We start from the raw sequence: 23,442 nt of genomic DNA, 5'->3' as shown, positions 1-23,442 counted from the left end.
ACTGTGGTTCAGAAGGTACAAGAATCCTGGTGCGCAGGATGCTCGGCAAAGCTAATATCCATTACAAGCCCACTGACTCCCACAGCTGTCTGGACTACAGCTCTTTGCACCCTCCACCTTGTAACGACTCCAGACCTTTCTCTCAACTTCTTCGCCTCTGTCGCATTTGTTCTGATGATACCACTTTCCAAAATAGTGCTTCGAAAATGTGTTCCTTCTTCCTCAACCGTGACTTCCTTCTTCCTCAACCTACAGTTGTTGACAGGGCCCTCAACAGTGTGCGGTCCATTTCCTGTGCCACTACCCTCGCCCCCTGCCCTCATTCCCAGAACAAGGAGAGTGTCCCCCTTGTTCTCACATTTCATTCCACCAGCCTCCGTATGCAAAGCATAATCCTCCGCCATTTTCGCCAACTCCAGCGTGATGCCACCACTAAACACATCTTCCCTTCACTCCCTCTGTCAGCATTCCGCAGAGACTGTTCCCTCCATGATAGTCCACTCCTCCACCATGCCCAGTATCTCTCCCATCACCCATGCAATCGCAGAAGGTGTAACATCTGACCCTTTACCTCTTCCATGCTTAACATCCCAGGCCCAAAACACTCATTCCAGGTTAAGCAGCGTTTCACTTGCATCTCTTCCAATTTGGCCTACTGCATTCGCTGCTCCCAACGTGGTCTCCTCTATATCGGAGAGACCAAACACAGACTGGGTGATCATTGGGGAGATTAAACACAGACCAGGTGACTGGTTGGCAGAACATCTTCATTCAGTCTGCAAGCATGACCCTGGCCTGTCACTTGCCATTTCAATTCACTGTCTGGCTACCAGGCCCATATTTCTGTCTTTGACCTGGTGCAATGTTCCACTGGAACTGAAACTGGAGGAATAGCACCTCATCTTCTGATGAGGCACTTTACAGCCTCTGGAATTAACACTGAGATCAACAACATCAGACCATCAATTCTGTCTACCATTTTGAACATGTTTCCTCAACCCCTTGCCCACAGGGTCAGTCTGTAACTTGTTCTTCAACTTTTCGTTCCAATTCTTATTCTTCTATAAACACATTCTGTAATCTGACCTTTAAACTGCTATGAGCAGGATTTTTACTACCATTAACATACCCTTTCTCTTGTGTCCAAGACACCTTTGTCAAATCTATCCTGTGCTCCCACCTATCCCTCACCTTCTATTCCGCTCCACCTCCTCTCTTCAATCATATAAAACCCATACCATTTCTACCTCTCTTCACCTCTGAAGATGAGTCACATAGACTTGAAACATTAACTCTGTTGCTCTTGGGACAGATGCTGCCACACCTACGTAGATCTTCCGGCATTTTATATTTTTATTTTAGATTTCCAACATTTGAGTATTATACTTTTAATTTGGCATTTGTTTGGCATTTTGTTTTCCCCCAAGCCTGGGGAACTGAAACAGACTACTATTTTTACACAAATTCATGCAGCATTCTGTCTTGCTTGAGTTCCAGATGCATGCAGTTATATTTGCGTCTGTTCCTTTTAAAATGTGTAAATGCTTTCAAACCCATCAATGCAGTAATTCAATTCAGAGTGTTTCGAACTCAGTGCAATCATGCAGTAGGAACCTTTAGTGCGGAGATTGAGAGCAAATATATCTGAGGAACTTTGGACCTTAAGTGAACAGGGTAAGTCTGCTTTTAAACTGCCTTTAAACTGCCTTCTGATTTTCGAAGAGTCATGATCCGGTGAGTAGCTGAATCATTTTTAACACCTTCATGCCAGAAGCAGTGTAAAGTTAGAAGACTTTTAGACAAAAATTTCTTTATTCAGGTTCAGATGCGAACGCTGAGCAAGTGGAAGAATCGTTCATCATTATCCAAAAATGGACATAGGGGACTTGGCTTTATCTGAATTCTCACAGAATGTCCACCAAACACAGTCTCCACAGGACACGGTGAGTAATTTTATCAAAACATGACATTAAACTCATGTAAGACTCTGCGAGCTGCTGATGACTTAGGGATTTTGGTTGTTGAGAATTGTGGGGATCAGGGTGTTTCCAGGCTACCAACTGATTGCTGTTAAACGGAGAACAACATAATGTTTCTGTGGTGAATGAAAACTGTACTTTTTGCTTGAGTTCTGGTATAATTCTGAGTCGGCCATTTCCTCTCTTTCCCCCCAGCCTGCTGCCAATGAAGATGTGGGTAAAAGTGATGAGAATGTGGAGCGAGGCAACTGGTCCTCGAAGACTGACTACTTGCTCTCGGTGATCGGCTGTGCTGTGGGTCTGGGAAACGTCTGGAGATTCCCTTATCTGGCTTACAGAAATGGAGGAGGTACAGGAGAAAAATATGAAACACAGCAGAGAGAGAGACAGAAATAAAGGGAGTAATTAATTGATTTATAAGGGACATTAAATTCAATTAAAAAGAGAACAGTTTATTGCACTGGGCAAATAATATAGAATTGTATTGGATTGTTTATTTGCACGTGTACTGAAGTACAGTAAAAAGTATTTTGGTTAACACAAGATACACAATGTAAATACACAGCCAGAGGCATCGGGTTAAAAATGCTGACATAAAGAATCACAAAATCTATCCCATAACTTAAAACTATTTATAAAATTTTATTTTGTGGTGGGGGAGGATAAACTTGATTTATCAAGTGTAACATTTAATGTCAACAAGATGGACTCTCCCAGCATATGTGCCAAAATCGCTTTCAGTAGGAGGGGCGGAGAATGGTCGTCAACCCAGAAATTAGGACCGGCGCCATTCCCGCGATTCTCCGGACCCTGGAGAATTGCACGTGAACTACGCGGCGCAGTTCGGGGGCCATTGACAGAGGCCCACCCCCCCCCCCCTCCCCCCGATTCTCCGCACGCAACTGGCCGAGTTCCCGATGGCGCGGTTCTAACCACCTATCGGCCGTCGGGAATGTCGGCAGCAGCCCTGGTGGGGGGGCGGGAGTATCGTTCATCGGGGTGGGGGTGGTGGCAGAGGGGGCCTCATGGATGGCCAGGGGAGCGATCGGGCCTCATGGACCCGCGTGCATGCACAATCACGGGGGGGGGGGGGCTACATTTTTGGTGCCGCTCTGCGGTCCTTGTCTGCCATGTCCCACGGGGCGGCCACTGCAGACCGCCACCCTACGCATGCAAGGAATCCCAACAGGAAGTGCGGGGCCCCGTATCCGCAGCGAGAGCTCCGAGAACCTCTCCGGGGCCCTGCTAGCCCCCTGCAGATGGGACAATCACTCAGGACTTTCTTAAGGAAAGTCCAGAATGAAACTCCAGGGTTTCTATGCTGACATGGGGACATAGCCCCATTACTGGAGAATCCAGCCCGATATTTTAAATGAACCAGCGTGGGGTGTGTGGGATTAATAGGGCTGAATTCTCCACCGTCGAGATTCTCCGTTTTGCCGGCAGCACGGTTTCACGACAACGTGGGGCTGCCCCACAATGGGAAACCCTATTGACCAATCGTTGAAACTGAGAATCCCAAAGGCATGCATCTGGGGCTGGACTCTCCGCACCCCGACGCCGAAATCGCGTTGGGAGCCGGGGCGGAGAAACTACTTTCGCACACGGAAATCGGGACCGGTGCTGGTTACCCGATTCTCTGGGCCGCGAAAAGCGGCATACTCAGAGGCCTGCTCCGCCATTCTCCACCCCCTACCGACCGAAGTCCCGATGGCGTGGACTGCTCATGGTCCTGCCGATCGGAAAACTAGCGTGGCGCTGCAGACTCAGTCTGCGGTTGCCATGGTCGGGGGTGGGCCGATCGGAGGGCAGGGGGAGCCTCATATGGACGCAGCGTATTTTTGGGCTGGTGGTCAAGGTCGGGCTTGCGGCAGATCGGGGGCATTATTTGGGAGGTCTAGCCATGGAGCTTGGCACGGCCGCTGGAGGCCGCTGCCATGCGCATGCATGGCCTCTGACCCGGAAGTGCAGGAGCCCGTATCTTCAGCTAAAGCTGTTAGTTTCATGCTGGGTCCCTGCTAACCCCCTGCAGTGCTATAAATATGTGGCCCTTTCACGGCAGATTTTCTTTCGTGAAAGGCTACAGTTTTTATGATGGCGTGGGGACACAGTCCCAAAAGCAGAGAATCCAGCCCCTGGTGTGGTGGGACGGAGAAACCCGCTGTAAGTGTTGACACCGGGGCAGGATTCATGGAGTTCCATGACAACAAAACTGGCACTGAACCTAGCCCGATCCAGCAACTGTGGAGAGGCTAGCACCGGCACCACATGGAATTCCAATGAAAAATGGTGCAGGATTCATCAGGTCTATGATTAACACTCAGGAGGCGGACAAGCTGCAGTCGCATATACACACTTCCCTCCCCACACACATTCATCCCAGCCACCATGTTGGCACTGGTTGCACTTGAATGCATCCATCCCACTGATGGGTCAGCTGGGGCCAGAGGGCATCTCTGGGGGGGATACCCTGGGGGGTCACCCGTACAACCTGTGGCCCTAAGTTCACATTGGGCAGTCAGCGGCGTATGCAGCTGCATGTGGAGGCGAAGCATTGCGGAGGCCCAGGAGAATACCGGGTTAGGCCTGCTAATAATATGTCAATGGCGTTTACTGTACACGCATTCTGGAAAGTATTAATGTTGCTGTTGAGGCACCGGAGAATTGAGATTTGGCATGAGTCCAGCGCCCGCAATGATTTTGGCGTCAAAATCGATTCTCTGCCCAATAACGTTTCCCAATTAATGCGTTGGCGAACGGAGAAACCCGCCCCCGATTCTTTTTTAGTTTGAATATCTTCTCAGGTATTATCGTTACATGGTGTAAAGGCTTATTATTATGTGATGTAAAGGGTTAAAGTTATATATGCAAATAGGTAGTCTACATCCTCAGCCATTTAGATTACATGATCTCAAATAATGCTGAGAGACAGTTTTACATGAAGCCTCAGGCAAAACTGTACTGTACATAGCAGTCTGTTCACTGAAAAGCGATGTTTACCATAGACTTGCCTCTAACAGTCTCTAACAACCTTGGCTAAGGGTAAGCTAAGACCCAGAACGATGATAGCAGAATTTAAAATGCATAGGGCTGATTTTCCGTTTCAGCGGCCAAGTGCCGGCTGGAATGGAGAATTTACGGGCGTTTTACAACACCGAAATTGGCGCCGACCCCTCACCGATTCCGGGACCGGTGAGGGCTGGAGCAGTGTCGGGTAAAACTCCCGGCTCTTGCTCCAATAACAGCCGGAGAATGACCGAGTCCGTTGCCGTGCATCTGCAGCGGTCGCACCGTACGACATGGCGCTGGCAATGTGCATCCGGCCCACCATCCGCTACCCCACAGGCCACTCCCTGGCCACTTCCAGGCCACGCCCAACCAGTCCCCCCAGTACTCGCGGAAGCCCCCACGGCCAGCAGCATGGATCCCGACCGAGTGTGCCACATCAATGCCATTGCAACGGTATGCGGCGCACGACACAATGACGCCATTTTGGATTGGGCGGAGACTCGCAAACTAGCGTCAAATCGCTGCCAGTCCCGATTTGGCCTTCGGAGTGGATTCACCACCTGATCGCCGATTACGATGTGGCATCGGGCAATGGGGAATCTCGCCCATGAACATTCCACTTCAAATATGTTTACTGAACAATTATTTCTCATTCACTGAAGAGATGTGGGCTTCACTGGCTAGGTCAGCACTTATAACCTGCAACTCAAGCTGTCTCTTTGAACCACTGCAGTCCCTGTGGTGTAGGTACACCCACAGTGCTGTTAGGGAGGGAGTCCCAGAATTTGACCCATTGACAGTGAAGGAATGGTGATATATTTCCACGTCAAAGTGATGAGTGGAACTTTCAGGTGGTGGTGATCCCATGTCCTTCTCCTTCCAGATGGCAGTGGTCGTGGGTTTGGAAGGTGCTGACTAAGGATCCTTGGTGAGATCCTCACACTGCTGCACTGTGCATCAGTGGTAGAGGGATGAATGTTCGTTGATGGGATGGCAATCAAGTGGGCTGCTTTGTCCTAGATGGTGTTGAGCTTCTTGAGTATTGGTGGAGCTGCACTCATCCAGAGAATATTCCAACAGACTCCTGCTATCTTCCTTGTAGATTATGGATAGGCTTTGGGTAGTCAGGAGGTGAGTTACCTTTGACTTTGACCTGCTCTGGTCGACACTGTATCTACATGGCTACTCCAGTTTAGTTTCTGGATGTTGATAGTGGGGGATTCAGTCGTGGTAATGCCAATTAATGTCAAATGGTGATGGGGGAGATTATTTCTTGTTTCGCATGACCATTCCCTGGCACATGTGTGACGTGAGCGTTACTTGCCACTTATCAGCTCAAGCCTAACTGTTGCTGAGGTGTTGTTGCATTGGGACATGGACTGCTTCAGTATCTGAGTAGTCGTGAATGGTACTGAATGTTGTGCAATCATCAGCCATCATCCCCACTTCTGACCTTATGATGGTAGGAAGTTCATCGATGAAGCAGCTGAAGATGGTTGTGCCTTGGCACTCTGCTGAGAAATCCCAGTAGTCCTGGAGTTGAGATGTTTGACCTCCGACAACCTCAACCATCTTCTTTTGTACTAGGTACGACCCCAAACAATGGATAGTTTACATCTGATTCCCATTGACCCCAGTTTTGCTCACCGCTCTTGGATGCCACACTTGGTGAGATGCCGCCTTGATACCAAGGTGGGGGTGGTGGTGGGGAGTTCAGCTATTTTGTCCATTTTTGAACCAAGGCTGGAATGCTCAGGTATCCGTCTCACTTGTCACACTCTGGTAATGGGTTTGTAAGTTGAGGTCATCTCAGGTGTTCTTGACAACACAATAAATCTGGCTCGATAGAAACCAAGAATAAACATGCAAATATATCATGGCGCTATTGCTTAAAGCGGAAGGTGGCATTTTGATCGGCTGGATGTAAACTTAAGGGGACAATTTCCCTGGTAACTTCATTAGACAATGAGACCATGAGAACAGGAGTAGGCCATTCAGCCCTTCGAGTCTGTTTCACCATTTACTAAGTTCACGCTGATCGAACACTCACGAAGTCCACTTTCCTTCCTTCTCTCCATAACACTTATACCGGGATTCTCCATTCCGGGGACTAAGTCCCCACGCCGGCGGGAGAATCGGCGCCAACCATGCCGGCGTCAACAGCCCCGAAAGTGCGGAATTCTCCGAACTTCCAGGGGCTAGGTGAACGGCGGAAGGGTTGGCGCCCCTCCAACCGGCGGCGAAGGGACTGCGCGAGGTCATGCATGCGCCGAAGGGACTGCGCGTGATCGCGTGCATACGTGGAACCGCCAGTATGGTTCCACGCGTGCGCAGACCAGCCGACATATTTTGCCGCATGGGCAGGGGGTTGTCTTCTCCTCACCGGCCATGGCGGAGCACTACAGGGGCCGGCATGGAAGGAAGGAGTGCCCCCACGGCACAAGCCCGCCCACAGATCTGTGGGCCCCGATCGCGGGCCAGGCCACTGTGGCCCCCCCTCCCCAGGGTCGGATCCCCCCTTCAACCCCCTGAGGACCGCCCCAGCCGACTTATCTGCAGGTCCTGCCATGTGGGACGATGCCTAACCCACGCCGGCGGGACTGGCCAAAACCGAACGGCCACTCGGCCCATCGGGGCCTGGAGAATTGCCGGGGGGCCGCTGCCATCGTCCCCCAACCGACATGGCGTGAACCCCGCCCCGCCCAAAACTGGCGACGGAGAATACGGCAGCCGGCGTTGGTGCGATGGTGCGGGGGTCGGAGAATCCCGCTGTTAATCTACCAATGATTAAAAACCTATCGACCCCAGCCTTGAAAATGTTCAAGGTCTCGGCCTCCACAGCTCCCTGGGTAAAGAATTCCAAAGATTCACCACACTTTGAGAGAAGAAATTCTTCCTCAAATCCGTCGCCTCCTTATTCGGCAACCATACCCTCTGGTCCCACGCCCTCCTATGAGTAGAAACGTTCACGCAACATTTATCCTGTCTAATCCCCTTCAAACAAAGGGATCAAAACTGTCTGCCGTATTTTAAATGTGGCCTCACTAGTACCTTGTACAGTTGCAGCAATACCTCTTTACTTTTGTACTCCAGTTGCCTTGAAATAAAAGCCAGCATCCCATTTACCTCAAAAAACAGAAAATATTGGGTTGTCACAGCATCTGTGGCGAGAGAACAGAGCTAATGTTTAGAGTCTGGGTGTCTGAATGTCAAAGGCCAAAGCTAGACAGAACTGAAAATAGGATGGGATTTATACTGTTGTGGGAGGTGGGGGGCATGGAGTTGTGGGGCTGGATAGAGGGCCAATAGTGGAGATTGACAGAAATGGTGTGGACTCCAGCCTCCCCGGACAGGCTGTGGCGCCTAGGGGCTTTTCACAGTAACTTCATTGAAGCCTACTCGTGACAATAAGCGATTTTCATTTCATTTCATTTCACAAAGGGAATGTAAATGGCTAAGAAGAGTGCTGATAGTGGCACATTAGGAGATCAGCATGTGTTAATACCAGTAAGGCACCGACTACAGAAAACCCAACAGGGAATAACTGGAGCTGTAAAGAATAGTAATTGTAAAATAAAGTAAGTTTTTGTTTCTGCCTATTCTGTGTGGACACTTCATTGAACTTTCAAAAGGGATAAATGGCCAACGATGCTTATTTTACTTCCCTATTACCTTCCAAACATATATGCTAGCTTTCTGGGTTTCAGCAACAAGGGCCTCCAGTCCCTTTGTGCTATGGAAATCTGCAGTGTCTCTCCATTAAAATAATAATTTGCCTTCTCATTTGCTCTTCCATAATAAACAATCCCACATGTTACCACGTTGAATTCCAGTTGCCAATTTTCTGTCCACACACTCTGTGTGAGGTATTTGTATCTCACTGCAACCTGCCTCCCCTTCCACCTTTGCATAATTTGCAGATTTGGCCACCGTACACTCTGTTCCTTCCTCCAAATCATTAAAATATATTGTGAAGAGTTGCGGTCCCAGCACAGATCCGTGTTACACTCAGCTAGTTACTGCCCTCCAACTGCAAGATGGCACAGTGGTTAGCACTGCGGCCTCCCAGCACCAGGGACCCAGGTTCAATTCCGGCCTTCGATGACTGTGCATGTGGAGATTGCACGTTCTCCCTGTATCTGCATGGATTTCCTCTCGGTGCTCCGGTTTTCTCCCATAGTCCAAAAATGTAGGTTAGGTAGATTGGCCATGGTAAATTGCCCCTTAAAGATGTAAAGGTTCGGTGGGGTTATGGGAATAGGGTGGGGGGGTGGGGGGTGGGGGGTAGGGGGGTGGGGTGGGGGGGGGGTGAGCCTGGGTGGGGTGCTCTTTCAGACGGTCAGTGCAGATTCAATATCCAGAATGGCCTCCTTCTGCACTGTCGGAATTCTGTGGTTCTATAGTTCGAACCTGAGATTGGCCTCCTTATCGCTACTCGCTGTTTCCTGTTAGTTTACAATCCTGTATCCATGTCAGAATATTACCCCCAAAATCTTCTGCAGTAGCCTTTTGTGCGGCACCTTGTCAAATGGCTTTTGAAAATCAAAATATATAACATTGACTGGTTCTTCTCTATCTACCCTGGCTGATGCGCCCTCAAAAAAATCTAGTAAATTTTTCAGACATGATTTCCCCTACAGGCAACGATGCTGACTTGTTTTTCGGCCCAGCTTGTCCATGCCACCCAGTTTCTATCACAGAGCTAGTCCCACTTGCCCGCATTTGGCCCATGTCCCTCTATACCCATCCTGCCCATGTAACTGTCTAACTGTTTTTTAAAGGAAAAAACTGTACCTGCCTCAACCAGTGCCTCTGGCAGCTCGTTCCAGATACTTACCATCCTCTATGTGAAAAAAATGTCCTCTCAGTTCTCTTTTGTGTCGCTCCCCTCTCACCTTAAACCCATGCCCTCAAGTTCTAGACTCCTCTACCTTTGGGAAAAGATATTGACTATCCACCTTATCTATGCTCCTCATTATTTTATAAACCATTATAAGATCATCCCTAAGCCTCCAGGGAAAGAGTCCCAGCCTATCCAGCCTCTCCTTATAACTCAAGCCATCAAGTCCTGGTAGCATCCTCGTAAATCTCTTCTGCACTCTTTCTAGTTTAACAATATTTTTCCTATAATAGGGTGACCAGAACTGAACACAGTATTCCATGTGTGGTCTTACCAATGTCTTGTAGCTGAGTATCTGGAACGAGCTGCCAGAGGCAGTGGTTGAGGTGGGTACAATATTTTCCTTTAAAACTTCAACAAGACGTCCCAATTCCTGTATTCAATATTCTGACCAATAAAACCGAGCATGCTGAATGCCTTCTTCACCACCTTGTCCACCTGCGACTCCACCTTCAAGGAGCTCTGGACCTGTATCCCTAGATCTCTTTGTTCTGTAACTCTCCCCAGCTCCCTACCATTCACTGAGTAGGTCCTGCCCTAATTTGATCGACCAAAATGCATCACCTCACATTTATCCAAATTAAACTCCATCTGCCTTTCATCGGTCCACTGGCCTAATTGGTCAAGATCCTGTTGCAATCTTTATCATGTGAGAGCACCTTTCAGAAATGAGTGTTTTTAATAAAATAGCTGCAATGGATGTACCTTTAAGAAATGGTTGTTTATTAAGGAGCTGCAGTGATGCCAGAGAGTGGGTGGAGCTGGGCTGTCTGTCTGCATTTACTTTCGCTTTGGACTTGCAGCTAAACAGGGTGCATTTATTTTCATTTTGCAGATTGGAAACTGCATCCAGCAAAACCAAGTGTAATTCTGATTTCTTTCTGCATGAAAGAAATGTCTTCAAATCACTTTCCAGTTTAAAAGTGATAACTGCTCTCAGGAGTGAATTTAAACCTGATCTCTGTGTTAAAAAGGGTCTTTTGTCTTCTGGACATTAATGAGGAAAGATTAAGGTTTACTTATAGAATATTTTATCTGTGGGGAGGATTGGTATTGACTGTTGAGGGTTGTCATCAGCTTCTACATCATGCAATTGACCTGCTTCCACTGGCGACCGTGTGAGCCCTGCCCATTGTGCTGCAGGTGAATGTGCAGTGGAAGCGTAGTGTGCATGCAAGTGGTTGGTGGTGGGCAGGGTGAGGGTGGTCATTGGTGGGCGGGGTGAGGGTGGTGGGGTGGTGCCGTACATCCCCTCCATCGCCCCTCTTCTGGACTATATTGTGCAGGACGCAGCAGACCATAACGATGCGGCCGACCCGCTCCGATGTGTACTGGAGGGCCCGTCCAGAGCGGTCCAGCCATCTGAAGCGCATCTTCAGCAACCCAAAGCACCTCTTGACCACACCCCTGGTCGCACAATGGGCATCATTGTAGCGGTGCTCCGCGTCAGTCTTTGACCTCCGGATAGGCGTCATCAGCTACGACTGCAACAGGTAACCCCTATCATCCAGCAACCAGACCCGCAGCCAGGGGGGGGGAATGTCCCTCGAACATGGCGCGGATGAACCTGTCATGCACACTGCCCGGGTACCGACTGCAGATGTGCAGGATCCACATCTGGTAGTTACAGACCACTTGAATGTTCATGGAGTAGCAGTCCTTCTTGTTCATGAACACAGCGCTGTTATCCTCTGGTGGCCGTATGGCTACATGCACCCCAGCGATCGCCCCCTGGAGCATGGGAATCTTGGCGACGGCAGTGAAGCCGCTGCCCGGGCATCCTGGTGGGTGTAGTCCACAGGGAACTGAATGTACCTGTCCACAGTCATACAGGGTGTCGGTCACTGCATGGATGCACCGGTGAACCGACGCCTGGGAGATGCCAGACAGGTCCCCACTCGACGACTGGAATTATCCCTTCGCTTAGAGGTTCAGGGCAACTGTCACCTTGACGGCCACTGGGAGAGGGTGTCCTCCCCCAGTCCCACGCAGTGCCAGATGTGCCATCAGGTGGCAGATATGGGCGACGGTTTCCAGGCTCATCCGTAGTCCCCTTCTGCATGCCCTGTCCGAGAAGTCCTGGTAGGAAGTGCGGCACCAGTACACACAGGGCCATCGGGTGCCTCCGTCGCCGTGGCACCACCTCCTTCTCCTCCCCATCCTCCTCATCCTGTCGAGCAGGCAGCCTTCCAGTCTGGCCAGCTGCCACCAGCCCCTCTGCGGCACGCTCCTCTGCGTCAGCGTCCGCCGCCTCCCTGACACGCCCCTGCTCCAGCTCCTATAGGGCTACATGCAAGGCAGTGGCCCCGCCACGCCGGCCAAAATCATTGGATGATGGCCAAACGGTCTACAGGTGGTGGGGGTAGATGACATATCATCGTTGCACCTACTCCCGTGCGCAACCAGGTACCATGGGCTGCATGGTCACCACTTTTGCCAGCTGACACGCAAACACTGCCCCCCGCCCCCACCTCCCCCACCCACAACCCCATCCCCGGCAATCCCCACCCCACCTCCCCCCCAGACCCTATTCCCAGTACTCCACACAACCTTCCCCCCCAGACAATATCCCCGGCACTCCCCACAAACTCCCCGCCACACCCCAACCCCGGCACTCCCCACAACTATCCCTTCCAGACCTCATCCCCGGCACTCCCCACAACTACCCCCTCCAGACCCTATCCCCAGCACTGCCCACAATGCCCCCCCCCCTCCAGAACCCATCCCCGGCAGTCCCCACAACTATTCCCCCCCCCCCCCAGACCCCATCACCAGCACTTCCCACAAACTCCGCCCCCTGTCATAAAATACACACAAGTATATGATGGTGCACAGACAGGCATTGATTGGCACACAGGATAACCAATTAACACACAGAACACAGCAGCCAATCACCAGACAGGACACGGCCACTATAAAGCCAGAGGGCACTAGTTTTCCCGCTCTCTGGGGATCCAGCCTCTGAGACAGTCAGAGCCCGTGAGCAACAACTAGAACATCCACCATGTGGTGGTAAGATAGTCTGGTCAGGTTAGCCTCAGGTCTCCAGTCAACTCAGCATAGTGTCAACCCACAGTTCAAGTACGTTTAACAGTTGTTAGTTCAATAAAATAGAGTTGCATTTGTCCAAGTGTTGGAAGCCTGTCTCTCTCACTGCCATGGTAACTGCAGTCCTCGCAGACCCAGCATATCCAACACATCACCCCCCAGACCCAATCCCTGGCACTCCCCGCAAACTAACCCCCACACCCCAACCCCGGCACTCCCCACAAACGCCCCCTCAGACCCCATCCCTGGCACTCCCCACAACTACCCCTCCCAAACCCCATCCCCGGCACTCCCCACAATTGCCCCCTCCAGACCCTATCCCCGGCACTCCCTGCCCCCCCCAAACCCCATCCCTCCCCACAACACCCCCCCCCCCCGACACCATCCCTGGCACTCCCCACCCACGCCCCAAACCCATCCCCGGAACTCTCCACAAACTCCCCCCCAGACCCCATCCTCAGCACTCCCCACAACTATTCCCCCCCAGACCCCATCCCCGGCACTCCCCACAACTCCCCCCCCCCCCCAGACCCCATCACCGGTACTCCCCACAAACCCCCCCCGCAGACCCATCCTGGGCAATCTCCCCACCCCCAGACCCCATCCCCGGCACCCCCCACTCCCCCAGACCCTATCCTCGGCACTCCCCACCCCACCCACCCCCAGACACCACCAGCGCCCCCCCCCCCTCCCCCGACCCCCACGCAGGCCCCTCCCTCCTCCTTCGTCGGCGTCAGCCAGCATGACTGATTGTCGCTGTTAAAAAGGATGTTTGGTTTATGCCGCCGTGATTTATGCCTGCGGTCACGTCGACGGGACTTATCCCATCTGGCCCAGAGATTCGCAATTGGCCCAAGGAACAGCACGTTGCGGCAATTCTGGCGATTCTGCAGTCCGCGCGGCGCAATCCCCATTGGCGAGGTTTTTCCCAGGTTGGAGTACCGGACCCCATCACTTCCTCCTCCCTCGGGGTGCTCGCTGGCCTAGTCCATGGGATGGAGCTGAGGTTGGAGAGAGATTCAGAGGCTCCGTCATCATTTGCGGTTGGCAGTCCTGGAGGCCTGCCCGCATGAAAGGCACCTGACTGCCAATCCAATCCCATTTGCCAGCACATGTCCCATAGCCTCGAATGTTAAGATGTGCCAAGTACTCATCCAGGTACTTTTTAACGGATGTGAGGCAACCCACCTTTACTACCCTCCCAGGAAGTGCATTCCAGGCCATCACCAGCCTCTGGGTAAAAATGTTTTTCCTCAAATCGCCCCAAACCTCCCATCCCTCACCTTGAATTTGTGCCCCCTCGTAACCGATCCTTCAACCAAGGTGAACAGCTGTTCTCCCTCCACCCTGTCCATTCAGCCCATCAGCTTGTACACCTCGATCAGGTCACCCATCAGTCTTCTCTACTCCAGAGAAAACAATCCAAGCCTACCCAACCTCTCCTTGTAACTTAAATGTTCCATCACAGGCATCATCCTGGTGAATCTCCTCTTCACCTCATCCAGTGAAAACACATCCTTCCTATAATGTGGCGGCCAGAACAGCACACAGTACTCCAGCTATGGCCTCACCAATGTTCGCTACAAATCTAACATGATTTCCTTGCTTTTGTAATCTATGCCACGATTGATAAAGGCTAGTGTACCATAGGCCTTTTTCACCACCCTATTAACCTGCCCTTCTATCTTCAGAGATCACCTGAATTGTGACTGCACGGAACTGCCAGAAGGAGCAGGAATTCCATGTGATTCACTTCCAGCGGGGGATCACTGCCTCCCAAATGGAGAAACCAGCCACTGATCATCACTTTCCAAATGCACTATTTTCTCCGTCATAGCGATTCTAATATTTTTTCCAATCAGTGAAGTTCCACTGACTGGCCTGTAATTTAGTTCATTTTGCCTCCTTCCCTCTCAGGGCTGGTAATAATAATAATAATCGCTTATTGTCACAAGTAGACTTCAATGAAGTTACTGTGAAAAGACCCTAGTCGCCACATTCCGGCGCCTGTTCGGGGAGGACGGTACAGGAATTGAACCCGCGCTGCTGGCCTTGTTCTGCATTGCAAGCCAGCTATTTAGCCCTGTGTGCTAAATCAGCCCCTAGTTTAGCACAATGCAGAATAATGCCAGCAGCACGGGTTCAATTCCTGTACCAGCCTCCCCGAAAAGGCGCCCGAAATATGATGACAACGGCCTTTTCACGGTAACATCATTGAAGCCTACTTGTAACAATAAGCAATTATATATTATATATATTTGAACATTGTCAGTTTTCCAATACTTTGGCTCAGTTCCAGAATCCAAGGATTTTTGGAAAATAACTCCCAATGGATCCACGATCTCTGTAGCGATCTCCTTCATGATCCTGGGGCCCAAAGCATCAGATTCAGGGATCTTGTCAGCCTTTATCCCTATTTGTTTACCTGAATCTAATTCTCCTCCTCTGTATTTTGTACTATTTCTGGGATGCTTGTAGTATCCTCTACAATAAAAACTGATGCAAACTATCTGTGATGAATGGGTAATGTGCCTTTACGAGTACACTCTCTCTTGTGTTATTATTGAGGGTACATCAATATCTGTTAACTCCTCTACGATTTTCTTGTTCCCCATAATTACTTCCCTGGTTTCATTCTCTGAGGGTCCAATGTGAACTTTTACTTCTCTCTTCCTTTTATTGTACTTTTAAAAAGCTCTTGCTGTTTGTTTTTATGTTGACCGCTAGCTTGCCCTCATGGTTTATGTTTTCCTTCCTAATTGTATTTTTGGTCCATCTTTGCTGCATTCTGAATCTATCCCAGTCTTCTGGTCTCCCACCACCTTCACCATTGATTTGCTGAAGTTTTAGCATTAGAGCTGAAAGTTAAACCTATTCCATAGACGATGACAGTTCACATCCATCAAATCCTACAGTAGCCATGGCCAGTGAGATAGGAGAGGATGAAGAGAGATTGAATTTCTTTTGTCGGGAGTGTTTGAATTAAAATATTTCTGGACGGATGGATTGAAAGTTAGATGGAAAGACAGGGACAGACAAATATGTTTTCAAAATGATTTCAGGAATTCAGCCTGAAAGGGTTTTCAGTCTTGCCCAAGTTTATACTTCACCAAAGTTGTTTGTTATATTTTCCAGGTGTGTTTCTCATTCCCTACACAGTCATGCTGGCACTGGTTGGGATGCCTGTGTTCTTCTTGGAATGTTCCTTTGGTCAGTTTGCCAGCCTCGGACCAGTTGCAGGGTGGAAGGCCGTGCCAATCATGCAAGGTTAATATTTATTTGTCAACAGTTTAAATAATTAATAGGTGTGGAGATGTTGGTTGTAACTTTCTTATCAGGCAGGATTTATGTCAGGCTTGAGGTACAAGTTGCAACCTGATCATTCATTCAGTTAACAAGAGCAGATACAGACAGCAAAGAGGCAGGCACAGTGAGTGACATGTTCCAAATGTAATTTAATATTATTAATGCTGGTGCCCTTTTTCATTTTCCTGAAAGATTGGAGGGTAGCTAATATAAGCCCTGTGTTCAAAACGGGAGGTGGAGAGAAACCAGGGGGCAATACACCAGTGAGCCTAACGTCTGTAGTAGGTAAGTTGCTAGAGTCCATGTGGATGTGGTTTATTTAGATTTTCGGAAGGCTTGTGACAATGTCTCACATAGCAGCTTACTATGTAAAATTAAAGTGCATGGGTTTGAGATAGATAGAAAGCTAGTTAGCAGACAGGAAGCAAACAATTGGAATAAATGGGTCTTATTTCGATTGGCAGGCAGTGACCTGCGGGGTACCCCTGGGATGTGCGCTCGGACCCCAACTAGAACTCTAGCATTATATATTAATGATTTGGATAAGGGAACTAAATGTATTATCTCCAAATTTGCAGATGATACAAAGTTGGGTGGGAGGGTGAGCTGTGAGGAGGATGCTTCAGTGTGATTTGGACAAGCTGAATGAGTGGGCATCTGTGTGGCAGATGCATTTTAATGTGGATAGATGTTAGGTTACCCACCTGTAGCAAAAATTGGAAGGCAGATTATTATTCGAATGGGTGCAAATTGAGAGAGATGGATACTCAGGGAGACCTTGGTATCCTTGGGCATCAGTTGCTGAAAGTAAGTGAGCAGGTCCAGCAGGCAGTAAAGAAGGCAAATGGTATGTTGGCCTTCAAAGCGACAGGATTTGAGTATAGGAATAGGGATGTTTTCCTGCAATTGCGTATGGTGTTGGTGATCATAATGATTGGTGAAGTAGGCTCGAAGGGCCGAATGGCCTCCTCCTGCTTCTATTTTCCATGCATGTTTCTTTGTTTGACTTTGTAATGAAAGTAAGAGATTTAACGGCCACGTTGAGCTTAAACTAGAGCGCAAGGCCGTTAAATCGTGGGAGAGGCCAAAATCGACAACTGCACTGGTGCCGATCTGTTTGCGATCCACCCGGCCAACTCACATCGGCGAAATCAGGGATCCCGCCGTAGTGTGGTGAAAAACCAATAATCACCACTTAAGCCCAATCTCCACACAATTAACAGTGGCCGCCCCCTATCTAATGCTCCCCCATGATCTAACAGTCTCCCCAGCAAGTGGTCACAAAGGCGCCGATTAGTACTCCTTTTTAAAACATGAGGCTGGCGGAAGGGCTGCTGCAAGGACCCGAGGAAGTGATTAGCCACCTTCACGCACAGGCAAAGAGCTCGGGGGCAATGGAGTTGCGGCATGGCAGCACAGTGGTCAGCACTGTTGCTTCACAATGCCAGGGTCCCAGGTTCAATTCCCGGCTTGGGTCACTGCCTGCACGTTCTCCCTGTGTATGCGTGGGTTTCCTCCGGATGCTCCGGTTTCCTCCCCCAATCCAAAGATGTGCATGTTAGGTTGATTGGCCATGCTAAATTGCCCTTGGGTCCCAAATAGTTACGTGGGATTACGGGGATGGCGGAGATGTGGGGATAGGGTGGAGGTGTTGCCTTAGGTAGGGTGCACTTTCCAAGAGCCAGTGCAGACTCGATGGGTCAAATGGCCTCCTTCTGCACTATAAATTCTATGATAAGTCCTCAAAGACGTGCTGTTTGGTGAATTGGACATTTTGAATTCTCCCTCTGTGTACCCGAACTGTGGCGACTAGGGGTTTTTCACAGTAACTTCATTGTAGTGTTAATGTAAGCCGACTTGCGACAATAAAGATCATTATTATTATTGTTGTAATAAGTGGTGGGCCATAATCGGTTGGGGGGTGTTGTGGAGCTGAGGGGTAAGGGGAGGGATGGGGGGGAATTGGTGGCTGCCCCTGCCAGGGCTAGGCTTGGAGTGGGGGGGGGAGATGCCTTAACGCCCACGGGTGCACAATACCAACCATGGACTCTGTGTCCTGTTACGGGGGCAACCCAGCCCCTGCCCACCGACCACTCACTCCCACTGACGGCAGAGGACTCTGCCCACGTAGCTGAAGGCCATAGCTAATTGGGAATTGCCAATCGCAGTGATTTATCCCATCTGAATCCCCGAGGATGGGCTGGTATGTAGCATGTGTGAGTTATTATCTAGCATACCAATCAGACCGTGATGCCTGCACACTGTGCCTAAACACAGCAGGAGGCAGCACCTAGGACGCAGCGGCCAACATCCAATCACCCAGGGGCTGGGCCCCGGCATTGGGGACACATTGGTAACTACAGGGTGGGTGTGTGCACCAGGGAGGGAACCAGCGCCTGGTCCAGGTAACGTTACATGCGGGTATCTGGGGTACGATAATTGCTGCAGCCAGGGGGTGTGTCGGCAGGGTGTGTCAGACAGGGGGGAAGGGGTGGGAGGATCCTTACAGATATTGTTCGGCAGCGGCGATATCATGGATCCACAGAATCTGCCCTACTGATGCTGCTGGCAGGCATGGCGACTAGATGCTGGAGGAGGCAGCGGCAGCAGCATCGGCAGAGGCTGAAGGCAGTGGCCATGTTCAGGGCCCTGCCCATCATCTGAAGATCAGGCCGCCCATCGGCCTGCGAGGGATCCAGAAGGGGAGGCCCACAATGGTTTAACGTGTACAGGCATAGCTGAATTTTCAAGTAGATGCGAAGGTGTAGTTGGTCTGTTGAGCAGATGTACAGATGCAGTTGGTCTTTCGACCAGATGGACAGGTGCAGTTGGTCTTTCGAGCAGATGTGCAGGTGTATTTGGTCTTTTGAGATGTACAGGTGTAGCTGGTCTTTCGATGGACACGTATAGTTGGTCTTTCGAAATATACAGGTGTAGCTGGACTTTCGAGAGGATGTACAGGTGTAGCTCATCTTTGGAGCAGATGTGCAGATGTTGTTAGTCTTTGGAACAGATGTACAGGTGTAGTTGGTCTTTGGAGCAGATGTACAGGTGTAGCATGTCTTTGGAGCAGATGTACAGGTGTAGCTTGTCTTTGGAGCAGATGTATTGGTGTAGTTAGTCTTTGGAGCAGGGGTATTGGTGTAGTTGGTCTTTGGAGCAAAGGTATTGGTGTAGTTGGTCTTTGGAGCAGATGTATTGGTGTAGTTAGTCTTTGGAGCAGAGGTATTGGTGTAGTTAGTCTTTGGAGCAGAGGGATTGGTGTTGTTAGTCTTTGGAGCAGAGGGATTGGTGTTGTTAGTCTTTGGAGCAGAGGGATTGGTGTTGTTAGTCTTTGGAGCAGAGGGATTGGTGTTGTTAGTCTTTGGAGCAGAGGGATTGGTGTTGTTAGTCTTTGGAGCAGAGGGATTGGTGATGGTAGTCTTTGGAACAGATGCACAGGTGTAGTTGGTCTTTGGAGCAGATATACAGGTGTAGTTGGTGTTTGGAGCAGATGTATTGGTGTAGTTGGTGTTTGGAGCAGATGTACAGGTGTACATAGAACATAGAACAGTACAGCACAGAACAGGCCCTTCGGCCCTCGATGTTGTGCCGAGCAATGATCACCCTACTTAAACCCACGTAACCCGTATCCCAACAATCCCCCCATTAACCTTACACTACGGGCAATTTAGCATGGCCAATCCACCTAACCCGCACATCTTTGGACTGTGGGAGGAAACCGGAGCACCCGGAGGAAACCTACGCACACACGGGGAGGACGTGCAGACTCCACACAGACAGTGACCCAGCCGGGAATTGAACCTGGGACCCTGGAGCTGTGAAGCATTGATGCTAACCACCATGCTACCGTGAGGCCCCAAGTGTAGTTGGTGTTTGGAGCAGATGTATTGGTGTAGTTGGTGTTTGGAGCAGATGTACAGGTGTAATTGGTGTTTGGAGCAGAGGAATTGGTGTAGTTAGTGTTTGGAGCAGATGTATTGGTGTAGTTGGTCTTTGGAGCAGATGTACAGATGTTGTTATTCTTTGGAGCAGATGTATTGGTGTAGTTGGTCTTTGGAGCAGAGATATTGGTGTAGTTGGTCTTTGGAGCAGAGATATTGGTGTAGTTGGTCTTTGGAGCAGAGGTATTGGTGTAGTTGGTCTTTGGAGCAGAGGCATTGGTGTAGTTGGTCTTTGGAGCAGATGTATTGGTGTAGTTGGTCTTTGGAGCAAAGGTATTGGTGTAGTTGGTCTTTGGAGCAGAGGTATTGGTGTAGTTGGTCTTTGGAGCAGAGGTATTGGTGTAGTTGGTCTTTGGAGCAGAGATATTGGTGTAGTTGGTCTTTGGAGCAGATGTACAGGTGTAGTTGGTCTTTGGAGCAGAGGTATTGGTGTAGTTGGTCTTTGGAGCAGATGTACAGGTGTAGTTGGTCTTTGGAGCAGAGGTATTGGTGTAGTTGGTCTTTGGAGCAGAGGTATTGGTGTAGTTGGCCTTTGGAGCAAAGGTATTGGTGTAGTTGTTCTTTGGAGCAGAGGTATTGGTGTAGTTGGTCTTTGGAGCAGTGGTATTGGTGTAGTTGGTGTTTGGAGCAGAGGTATTGGTGTAGTTGGTTTTTGGAGCAGAGTTATTGGTGTAGTTGGTCTTTGGAGAAGAGGTATTGGTGTAGTTGGTCTTTGGAGCAGATGTACAGGTGTAGTTGGTGTTTGGAGCAGAGGCATTGGTGTAGTTGGTCTTTGGAGCAGATGTACAGATGTTGTTAGTCTTTGGAGCAGATGTATTGGTGTAGTTGGTCTTTGGAGCAGATGTACAGGTGTAGTTGGTCTTTGGAGCAGATGTACAGGTGTAGTTGGTCTTTGGAGCAGAGGTATTGGTGTAGTTGGTGTTTGGAGCAGATGTACAGGTGTAGTTGGTGTTTGGAGCAGAGGTATTGGTATAGTTGGTCTTTGGAGCAGAGGTATTGGTGTAGTTGGTGTTTGGAGCAGATGTACAGGTGTAATTGGTGTTTGGAGCAGAGGAATTGGTGTAGTTAGTGTTTGGAGCAGATGTATTGGTGTAGTTGGTCTTTGGAGCAGATGTACAGATGTTGTTAGTCTTTGGAGCAGATGTATTGGTGTAGTTGGTCTTTGGAGCAGATGTATTGGTGTAGTTGGTCTTTGGAGCAGAGATATTGGTGTAGTTGGTCTTTGGAGCAGAGGTATTGGTGTAGTTGGTCTTTGGAGCAGAGGTATTGGTGTAGTTGGTCTTTGGAGCAGAGGGATTGGTGTAGTTGGTCTTTGGAGCAGATGTATTGGTGTAGTTGGTCTTTGGAGCAGAGGTATTGGTGTAGTTGGTCTTTGGAGCAGAGGTATTGATGTAGTTGGTCTTTGGAGCAAAGGTATTGGTGTAGTTGGTCTTTGGAGCAGAGATATTGGTGTAGTTGGTCTTTTGAGCAGATGTACAGGTGTAGTTGGTCTTTGGAGCAGAGGTATTGGTGTAGTTGGTCTTTGGAGCAGAGGTATTGGTGTAGTTGGCCTTTGGAGCAAAGGTATTGGTGTAGTTGTTCTTTGGAGCAGAGGTATTGGTGTAGTAGGTCTTTGGAGCAGAGGTATTGGTGTAGTTGGTCTTTGGAGCAGAGGTATTGGTGTAGTTGGTTTTTGGAGCAGAGTTATTGGTGTAGTTGGTCTTTGGAGCAGATGTACAGGTGTAGTTGGTGTTTGGAGCAGAGGCATTGGTGTAGTTGGTCTTTGGAGCAGATGTACAGATGTTATTAGTCTTTGGAGCAGATGTATTGGTGTAGTTGGTCTTTGGAGCAGATGTACAGGTGTAGTTGGTCTTTGGAGCAGATGTACAGGTGTAGTTGGTCTTTGGAGCAGAGGTATTGGTGTAGTTGGTGTTTGGAGCAGATGTACAGGTGTAGTTGGTGTTTGGAGCAGAGGTATTGGTATAGTTGGTCTTTGGAGCAGAGGTATTGGTGTAGTTGGTCTTTGGAGCAGATGTACAGGTGTAGTTGGTGTTTGGAGCAGAGGTATTGGTGTAGTTGGTCTTTGGAGCAGAGGTATTGGTGTAGTTGGTCTTTGGAGCAGAGGTATTGGTGTAGTTAGTGTTTGGAGCAGATGTATTGGTGTAGTTGGTCTTTGGAGCAGATGTATTGGTGTAGTTGGTCTTTGGAGCAGAGATATTGTTGTAGTTGGTCTTTGGAGCAGAGGTATTGGTGTAGTTGGTCTTTGGAGCAGAGGCATTGGTGTAGTTGGTCTTTGGAGCAGATGTATTGGTGTAGTTGGTCTTTGGAGCAGAGGGATTGGTGTAGTTGGTCTTTGGAGCAGAGGTATTGGTGTAGTTGGTCTTTGGAGCAGAGATATTGGTGTAGTTGGTCTTTGGATCAGATGTACAGGTGTAGTTGGTCTTTGGAGCAGAGGTATTGGTGTAGTTGGTCTTTGGAGCAGAGGTATTGGTGTAGTTGGTCTTTGGAGCAGATGTACAGGTGTAGTTGGTCTTTGGAGCAGAGGTATTGGTGTAGTTGGTCTTTGGAGCAGAGGTATTGGTGTAGTTGGTCTTTGGAGCAAAGGTATTGGTGTAGTTGGTCTTTGGAGCAGAGGTATTGGTGTAGTTGGTCTTTGGAGCAGAGGTATTGGTGTAGTTGGTCTTTGGAGCAGAGGTATTGGTGTAGTTGGTCTTTGGAGCAGAGGTATTGGTGTAGTTGGTCTTTGGAGCAGAGGGATTGGTGTAGTTGGTCTTTGGAGCAGATGTACAGGTGTAGTTGGTGTTTGGAGCAGAGGCATTTGTGTAGTTGGTCTTTGGAGCAGATGTACAGATGTTGTTAGTCTTTGGAGCAGATGTATTGGTGTAGTTGGTCTTTGGAGCAGATGTACAGGTGTAGTTGGTCTTTGGAGCAGATGTACAGGTGTAGTTGGTCTTTGGAGCAGAGGTATTGGTGTAGTTGGTGTTTGGAGCAGATGTACAGCTGTAGTTGGTGTTTGGAGCAGAGGTATTGGTGTAGTTGGTCTTTGGAGCAGAGGTATTGGTGTAGTTGGTCTTTGGAGCAGATGTACAGGTGTAGTTGGTGTTTGGAGCAGAGGTATTGGTGTAGTTGGTCTTTGGAGCAACGGTATTGGTGTAGTTGGTCTTAGGAGCAGAGGTATTGGTGTAGTTGGTCTTTGGAGCAGAGGTATTGGTGTAGTTGGTCTTAGGAGCAGAGGTATTGGTGTAGTTGGTCTCTGGAGCAGAGGTATTGGTTTAGT

General features: G+C 49.4%; 1 protein-coding gene across 1 annotated transcript in view; it reads left to right on the top strand.

The window, feature by feature from the left end:
* Nucleotides 1–1,640: 1,640 nt before the first annotated feature.
* The window catches only part of LOC119951478 (sodium- and chloride-dependent neutral and basic amino acid transporter B(0+)-like), a 91,867-nt gene continuing 70,065 nt past the window's right edge, over nucleotides 1,641–23,442 (top strand). The window contains exons 1-4 of the mRNA XM_038774688.1: nucleotides 1,641–1,674; nucleotides 1,820–1,943; nucleotides 2,175–2,328; nucleotides 16,072–16,203. Coding sequence (XP_038630616.1) covers nucleotides 1,872–1,943; nucleotides 2,175–2,328; nucleotides 16,072–16,203 — 358 coding nt within the window. The 5' untranslated portion in view covers nucleotides 1,641–1,674; nucleotides 1,820–1,871. The remainder of the gene's footprint in view (nucleotides 1,675–1,819; nucleotides 1,944–2,174; nucleotides 2,329–16,071; nucleotides 16,204–23,442) is intronic.

This window comes from Scyliorhinus canicula, chromosome 17 (genome assembly GCF_902713615.1).
Source record: "Scyliorhinus canicula chromosome 17, sScyCan1.1, whole genome shotgun sequence".
NCBI classification, from domain to species: Eukaryota; Metazoa; Chordata; class Chondrichthyes; order Carcharhiniformes; family Scyliorhinidae; genus Scyliorhinus; species Scyliorhinus canicula.
The sequence above is the reverse complement of the archived record's forward strand: the minus strand, read 5'-3'. Positions and strand labels throughout refer to the sequence as shown.